General features: G+C 32.4%; 1 protein-coding gene across 3 annotated transcripts; it reads left to right on the top strand.

Annotated features, from left to right (window-relative positions):
* Window positions 1-1204: 1204 nt before the first annotated feature.
* LOC113858300 (cell cycle checkpoint protein RAD17) lies at window positions 1205-8425 on the top strand. Of its 3 annotated transcripts, none has more exons than XM_027490871.1 (12): window positions 1205-1617; window positions 1768-1825; window positions 2312-2397; window positions 2478-2525; window positions 2983-3039; window positions 3382-3484; window positions 3752-4059; window positions 4147-4501; window positions 4656-4781; window positions 4924-5122; window positions 5205-5247; window positions 5587-8425. In XM_027490871.1, the coding sequence occupies exons 1-12, from the start codon at window positions 1435-1437 to the stop codon at window positions 5827-5829; spliced, it is 1809 nt and encodes a 602-aa protein (XP_027346672.1). In that variant the 5' UTR covers window positions 1205-1434; the 3' UTR covers window positions 5830-8425. The 3 variants fall into 3 exon arrangements, with proteins under 3 accessions (XP_027346672.1, XP_027346671.1, XP_027346673.1); XM_027490870.1 differs by having other exon boundaries at window positions 5205-5262; XM_027490872.1 differs by lacking the exon at window positions 2983-3039 and having other exon boundaries at window positions 5205-5262.
* The last annotated feature ends 1 nt before the right edge of the window (window position 8426 follows it).

Raw genomic sequence — 8426 nt, 5'->3', positions numbered from 1 at the left:
TACTTTAAAGTAAATATGTTATTCTTTTAAAGAACACATACCAACGACGGTTAATTCAAATAATACGTTTTGATTCTTCAAAAAAAAATAAAAATGTTTCAGGTTTGAATTTTGTGTATACAGAAACTCTATTGAATTATTTTTAACATGTTATTATTATTTTTTAATTCGAGAATGGTTATCTCTTTTAAAGTATGGATATCTCTAGTTTAAATTAGAAAAAAAAAAAGCACAAGAAAAAGTTAAAATAAAAAATACATGAATAAAATATATAAAATGGATTGAACAATAATTAGCGAGTAATGCTTATATTTATTTTCATATTTTGAAAGTAATTTGACCTTTTAACAATTAATTAATAATACTATCTACTAAATGGTAATGAAAAAAATATAAATTTTTTAATAATTCAATGACTGGTTAGTAATATTAACTATTAAATGATAATAACAAATTGACTTAATTTTTCTTTTGGTTCCTATTCTTTATTTTATTTGTGACTTTGATCTTTCTAATTTTAATTATTTCATTTAGTTTTTTACTCTAAAATTTTATTCAATTATTCATAAAAATATAATGAAGATATTATATCATATTTATTAATTTATATAAATAAGTAAAGAAAAATATAAAAAATATAAATATAAAAATACAAAATAAAATAAATTTTGGAATAAAGAATTTAATTTGAGCAGTTACAGAATTACATAGACTAAATGTGAACAATTAAAATTAATAAAACAAAAATTACACATAAATTAAAGTATATGACCAAAATTTTAATTAAATAAAAATATTATAACATTTTTGAATTTTGTATTTGTTTTACAATTTTAAGGAATTTTTAATATATTGGGTTAATTTATAAGCCAATTCCATCGATCCAGTAGATTCAATCACTGATTTATCACAAAGATAAGCTATTGATTTAAAGATAAATGATAGTAATAAATACCTTTTTTTTAATATATTTAATAATTAATTAAAATTTATAAAATTTATAAAAAATATATAGTTTTTAATTTTTAATTTATTAATTTAATTTTATACTCTCTTATTTTTTAATAAATTTTATTCAATAAAAATATATTTAAAAATATTAAATAGTATATTTTTATTAGTCATCTTAATTCGAATAAAACCAATTTAGGTGAGGTTGGGCTGGACTGGCCCAACAATACGACGAGGCCCAGTGGCCGGGACTCACCAACGCCGAAGGCTTCTCCCCTAAGCCATCTCAATATTGTCTTAAAAAAAATGAAAAAACCCGCGAACCTTCGCATTTGGCAGTCCACCATGTTGGGGTTTTCCATTTCATTTCCCGGCCAAGGTTTCTTTTCGTGCAATCGGCAGGGTCTTGTGAAACTCAACGACTAATTTATCCCTTTTTGCCACAAATCCCTAAAATAAAATTTGAAAAAGGGGTTATATGATATGGCAAAGCGAAACTACGTCGTCATTCTGTCGTCAGAAGATGAAGATGATTCTATTGTTCGTTCACTGAGTTCGAGGCGCAACCATACCAAGGCCAAGTCGAGGTCGCGTTCTACATCCTCGCGTGGAAAAAAGAGAGCGCGCGTTTCGGGTTCTCAGCCTCGAAACTCTAAACTGCGCGAGGTATCAATTTCTCAGTTTTCGCCTGTTCGTTGTTACTTCTATTGTTAATCACTGCGGTGCCTGAGTGAGTTCTAGTTGCGCTTTTTGTTATTGCTTTTGAATTTTTGTTATTTGAGCGAAGAGGAATTTCATGGCTTGGGTTTATTGCAGATAGACTTATTTGGAGACGACTTCAATGAAGTGTTTACTGGGTCAAAGGTATCCGCTGGTATGCTGTTGCTGTGTGGTGTTTAAAACGTTTTTATTTTTTTTTCTCGTTAATTTTTTTATTGAATTTTTTTTTTTTTTTATGTGCTTTAACATGATGCTGAGAACTTTAATCCCTTAAACTGTAATTTAGTGTCATGGATTTAGCTCGTGAGTAGGATACACTTTTGAGAATAAAGTGCATTTATAACCATTGGTTAGAAATTCAATGGTTGAGTTTTTAACGAGTTTCATAGTTTGTTGTACATATGCATTTATTTTATTACAATTCCCACTTATTAATTATTTAATTAAGCAGTAAAGATTTTTTAAATTGGCTGCTTCAGTTATCAATTTCATGCACGAACATACACAAAAAATAAAATAAATTTGAAATTTGGCGCTTTTTTCCCCCAATTGTTGTGTTCTTGCTCTGTATCTTTTATTTTTATTTTTATTTTTTATACTGCTCTAACATGTTATAACTAGTGCTAACTGGCTATGCCAGGTACTCTAAGGAACTATGCAGAGGAGCTATGGGTTGATAAATACAGACCCCTTTTGCTGGAAGAACTTGCCGTTCACAAGAAAAAGGTAGGCTCTGATTCTTAACTTCTTGAATTTGGTAGTAATTTGAATACCTTCCCATTTTCCCTCTTTTGTTGTCTTTGCAGGTTGAAGAAGTTAAGACGTGGTTTGAGGAGAGGCTGAAACCTTCAAAGGTAAATCTAAGAAAAGAGCTGTAGGATTATAATAATTTTTAGTGCTTCTAATTGTTCTCTTGGTTTTCACCAGCTATAGAATTTATAACTTTGTAGAGATTTTTATTTCCATAACTTTCAAAATAATGTCTTTCTTGACAGAGATGAAATATTGATGACAAGGTAATGTTGAGTTATGAATATTTTAAGGATGTTTGGAAGTTTTCACTTGGTAGAAAAAAAAATAATGTCATTTTCTGTCAGCTGTTGGGTTATTTTGAGTCTTGTAAATTTTCCATCTGATGTGTTTAGGTCTGGACTTTACATTTCTTTAGAAATTTGCTTCCCTATACTAGGTTATTCTGATATATATGGCTATAAATTTTTCTTTCTAAACTTTATGCTCATTATGTTGTTTATATTCTATTCATATTGTGAATTTCTTTTTCTTCCCTCTCTTTTTATGTCAAATTTACAGGGTGTCTACAGTAATAATGTCCTTGTCATCAGTGGGCAGGCAGGAGTTGGAAAATCTGTATGTAGCCCTTCCCTTTTCTTTTTAACCTCTTTCTTGTACTGGCACAGATATGCAGGACTATTTAGAAATGTTAATATTTGGTAGTTCAGGCTAGTTTGGCTTGGTGTCAAAATCTTTTCATTTATCTATATTTTGGTTTTGATTTCATTCTTTATTTTTATATTCTTATATATGCAGATTTTAACTTAATTATTAGTGAGTAGCACTTCACTTTTATAAACCCTAGAATATATAATAAAAATGTATAGGAATCTACATTGTTATGAAGAACCTTATTTTAATGAACTTTGATAGGCATACCATGTTGATATTAAAGAATTTCTTCTTTTAATTATGTAGGCAGCTGTAAATGTAATTGCATCTCATGTGGGAGCGATAGTGTGCGGATGGAACACACCTACACCTGTAATTTGGCAAGAACATCTTTATAATTCTGGCTCAGGTGGGTCAAGCCAGCATGCTGATGAGCTAGCATGAGAAGAAACTTGACTCGCATTCACTTTAGCCTCTCCTGTTGAATTGTCTATTTTGTCTGTGAAACAATAAGGGTTTTTGAAGGTGTATTGTTAAAATAACAATGTGGATTGTGTTTGAAGTCCAAATTGGAAAATGGATGCTATTATTATTATTTTTGTTTTGGGAGGGGATCAAAATGATTGAAACTTGTAACTTCTTGATTATGATCATTTTTTTTCTGATTCATTGACAGGGACACAATACACATCCAAGTTGGATGAATTTGAGAATTTTGTTGAGAGAGTACGGAAATATGGATTACTGCCAACTTTTTCTGGGGAGTCAAAGCCTTCCATCATACTTTTAATAGATGACCTTCCCATGAGTAATGGGAAAGCTGCTTTTGGAAGACTTAAGGATTGCTTGCACCTTTTGGTGAACTCAATTCAGATACCCACAGCAATATTGGTCACGGACTATGGCAATGTTGATTCAGCAGATTATAATGCCCGTTGCCTGGAAGAACTTAAGCTATCTCTAGAGAGTTCTGGGGCTTGTAAGGTTACATTCTTCAAGAATTCAGTTCCAGTTTTTAATGTCGTGCTGTAGGAGAATACTTATACAAAACTCAATTTGGGAAACTTTCAGGTTGCATTTAATCCAATTACAATGAATACTATGAAGAAGGTGCTTTTTAAAATATGCCAGATGGAGCAGCGTGATGTGACTGCTGAGTATGTTGATCTAATAGCAAAATCAAGTGGGGGTGACATCCGACATGCAATTACTTCTTTACAGTTTTTCTGCCTGAAACCAAATCTACTGCATTCTTTGGCCCAGTCTACTTATTCTCCCCGTGCATTCAAAGAGGAAAGCATTGAACCTGTCAGATCAGATGATGGATATTCCTTGCACTTTGGCAGAGATGAGACACTCTCTCTATTTCATGCTTTGGGGAAATTTTTGCACAATAAAAGGGAGACTGGAGTTGCAACACATTATGGTGTGTCTTCATAAATAATTCAGCAAAATTTAAATTTCATATCTTGTCTGTCTTTCTTTATGGGGAGCAGGACCAGCAAAATAAATAGGTTATGTTGAATCTTAAGATATCTTTGCTATGCAACTTTTTAACGAGTTCATTTTTTTTGAGGTAGAACAAGACGGATTTCCTATACAAGAAAGATTTTCAAGGTTACCATTAAAAATGGATGTCCCTGAGAAGATTCTTTGTCAAGCCCATGTGCAACCTGGTGCAGTTGCTGATTTTCTGCATGAAAATGGTATTTCCTTCCTATATGCTTGGTGTTGACATTCTTTGTAAAAATTGAAAAAAATAATTATAAAGTGAAGATGATATATTTCATTTTTTTATTTTCTAAACCAAAATCCAGTAGCTTTCTAATTCTGGCTAATTTCTTGCAGTTCTGGATTTTTTGAATGATGAGGCAATAGATGATGCATGGACTTTATCTTCATATCTAGGTGATGCTGATATTCTTCTTGCTAAACTTCGGGGAATGCTGTGTAGTTATAACGAGGCAGAGAGTGTTTTACAGTCAGCTGCTGCATCCATAGCTGTTCGGGGGGTGCTATTTGGAAATTCTCATCCGCTATCCTCCAGGTTATCACTTGTATGCATGAAGTCTTCCCTGCGGCAAAGCATTATGTTTCTCTGCTATACTTAAATCTTTGTACTTTTACAGGTGGCATGCAATTCGGCGACCAAAGCTCTGGCAGATTGAGAAGGTATCAATATACAAGGTAAACCATTATGGCTACTGTATCTTTTATATTTTCTTATCCTGCATTTTTTTTATGATGTATTTGAAAGTAGGCAATTTGTTACATTCTGTTACCTTAGAAGAAAGAAAGGACTCTGGAGTTTGAGAGCATCAGTGGAATATGATAGTTACAGGATTTGTTTGTATGAATGTTCTTTTTATTTTTTCTGTCTTCATACATTACTTACTAAGGTGGAGTATACAAGGTGGCTTTCTCACTTGAAGATTCAAATATTTCATCATCTAGATTTTGTTTCTCGCCACTCTTAAAATTTGACTTCTCTTCGTGATCTTCATATTGCAGAATGAGATAGATAGGCTAAGAATCCCTGCCTCTAAACGGTTGAGTTCTTACCATATGTCAATTATAGCCACAGAGTACATGCCTATGCTTAAATTGTTTGGTAAGAGGGCTTATGATGGTGGATATCATGAACCAAGTCCGGAATCATCACTCAACTTGGAAATGGAAGATTTTAATTTTGACAAAATAAGTTTAGATGAAGAAGGTAGGGAGACTTCTGATGATGACATAGAAGATTGGTAGGTATGCAACGTGTAATATATGTGGTTGTTCAGTTCGCAGATCTTCCTTTAATGCATATATTTTGTGTTAGACATTTTTCTACCTGTTTTATCTCTTTTGTTGATCGAGGCTGCAGCATTACATAGGAAATGACAAGTTTTTGTGAGTTCTGATGCATGCTTTGATTACATGCCAATTGGAACTGGTTCTCTCAAATCTCAATGGGTGATGGGATGGGATGGGATTGGGAAACCATTGCTTAATAGAATGTGCTCATTGTAAATATATACTTTGTTAACTTACAAATATATTTATATTTAAGTTCTACAAAATTAATATACACAGAATGAGTAGATATTTGTGAACACGAGCATTGCTATTTGTTGAGGTGTCGAAGTATGGGACACTTTCGACACCAAAACATCCCCCAACACGTGTTTGATACCCCTCAACAGGTCTTTATTATGTGAGATTTGAACAAGGGAAGGGAAAAACATTTGCGAAAGGGGAAATTCTTGGAGGAGGATTCATTCTCTTATTCTTAGTCATTCAATAAAATTGTTCAGTTTCTTTCATAGTTTCTATCAATTTCTCATTTCTCTTTCCTGGATTCGTAACAACTGATTCGATCTGCCTGATCTCTTGTCGCTGATAAAAAATGAAGGATTTAATATTGTTCATGGAGAAAGTGACTAGCGGATAGGAGCTGCAGTTTCTTTAGTTGTAGCTTTCCTTGAGATCAAGAAGAGTGTTAATGGAATTCAAGAGCATAAGCAGAGATGCTGTGTAAGTTTCTGAAGAATCTGATCTCGAGGAGAAAAGGACAAGACCTCTAAGGTTGAGAGATCTAGCGTCATCGCGAACGAACATGGGAAAGAGGGGAGATGGTAGAGTTTAGCAATGACAAGCAGTGATATTCCGGAATTTGATTGGATTAATTTTAGATGAAAATTTAGATTGAATTTTAGATGTAAGCTATTTAAATTTAAAAATCCATCCAATTTGATCTGACTAGAAATGGTTTGGATTAGAATGAATGCTTCAACTTTATAATTTTATTTTTAACTTTGCTAGGTGAGAAATAAATTAATTTTTTTTTCTTCCACACTATATTTAACAAGTTTATCTTTTTAAAAAACAAAACGTAAAATGTATATAATAAAATTATTAGTATTATTTGTGATGAAAAATTTTAACACGAGTTGAACGAAATGCAGAATTTGCATTTTGTTTAGATGGTGACCGCAGATTAAACAGTAAATAAACAAAAGGAAAATTCAGTAGTTTCGTACATTCAATTTTGAATTAAACAGCCATTTCTTAAGAGAATATGATACACATGAAAAAAGTTTAAATAAAAATAAAATTACTGTAATGAGGCATATAAGGTTACGTGATCGGTAACAATACAATGAAAAAAAAGCGAGAAACACAAGGATGTCTATCACCTTGCCCAACCAAGTCCAAGGCCAAAATCTTATTAACTTCCTTCTTTCTCCGCTCCTCTTTCTCTCCAATAGCGAACTATGCCTGATGCTTCAACATGTGTTCCCTTTTTAACTTCTGGACTAAACTTTTCATATCGAGGGCCATAGTTCAACTGCTATTCTATTTGGACATTTAGCATTCATCACTAAGCTGGGCTCATGGGCCTTATCAATGGGAATTGAATATAATTTTCAAGGTGCTCAACTAAATGCTATCCATCTACTGAATACATTTTTACACACCCCACTTTTCTAGTTACCTTGCTATAGATTATATGCATTTTTAATTATCTTTCTTTGTGTAGATATTTTAGTTTTAAATGATTAGGTGAAGATTCTAATCAAGTGTTTTAACACCAAGATATAAAATTTACTTGTAAAAAGGACAAATACTTTTAAAGTTAACCTTTTTAATGGGATGTAAGGAGAGAAGGAAATATAAAGTTACCTTTTTGATGATATTGATTGATAAAACGGATCCTAAAACATTTCATGGTTCATGGTCCAGGGCCCGCCATCTATTCCATCAACAAACTTTGAATTTATGTATTAAGCATTTCGCAAAAACATTTTATATTAATAAAAGACTAGAGCTTAATTGTTTGTCCAAATTAGATTTTGGTAATTGGTCCTGTATCCAGGAAATGTTTATATGCTCGACATATGCCAGGGACTTGCATGAACTTACAATTCATCCAAAAAGGAGTAACGTAAGTTAGCAAACCTTGAACTATCCAGGAAATGCTTATATGCTCAGACTTGCATTGACTTAAATCCATTCAAAAAGGAGTAACCTAAGTTAGGCTACCTTGAACAATTCTAATGATGGATATTTATGGAAAACAAATTAGCAGGAAAAAAAATAAGCACTCAACAGTTCCAAAACAAAGCAAAACCTTGTTACGCACTTCCTCTAATTCTCAAATTTTCTCAACTGTATGTATTCATATCATCAGAACAATATATTGAAACCAACTGGAACATCAAGCTACGTGCTTCTAGCTCCTTTGCCTAACAAAGTCGGCTAATGGCAACATCCATTGTGGAATCAGGAACCTACTCCAAACTGAGGGAATCAAATTGCTTTCTTTCATTTCATCAATTTGCAAAGGTGTATCAACCTATCAGGAA

Source organism: Abrus precatorius, unplaced genomic scaffold (genome assembly GCF_003935025.1).
Source record: "Abrus precatorius isolate BTA unplaced genomic scaffold, Abrus_2018 Scaffold2, whole genome shotgun sequence".
Taxonomy (NCBI): domain Eukaryota; kingdom Viridiplantae; phylum Streptophyta; class Magnoliopsida; order Fabales; family Fabaceae; genus Abrus; species Abrus precatorius.
Note: the sequence above shows the minus strand (reverse complement) of the source record. Positions and strands in the feature narration are given on the sequence as shown.

Coding starts and splice junctions, on each gene's coding strand:
- LOC113858300 (XM_027490870.1), top strand. CDS start 1,435: ATGGCAAAGCGAAACTACGTCGTCATTCTGTCGTCAGAAGATGAAGAT. Junction 1,618..1,767: donor GAAACTCTAAACTGCGCGAG/GTATCAATTTCT, acceptor GGTTTATTGCAG/ATAGACTTATTTGGAGACGA. Junction 4,060..4,146: donor AGAGTTCTGGGGCTTGTAAG/GTTACATTCTTC, acceptor GGAAACTTTCAG/GTTGCATTTAATCCAATTAC.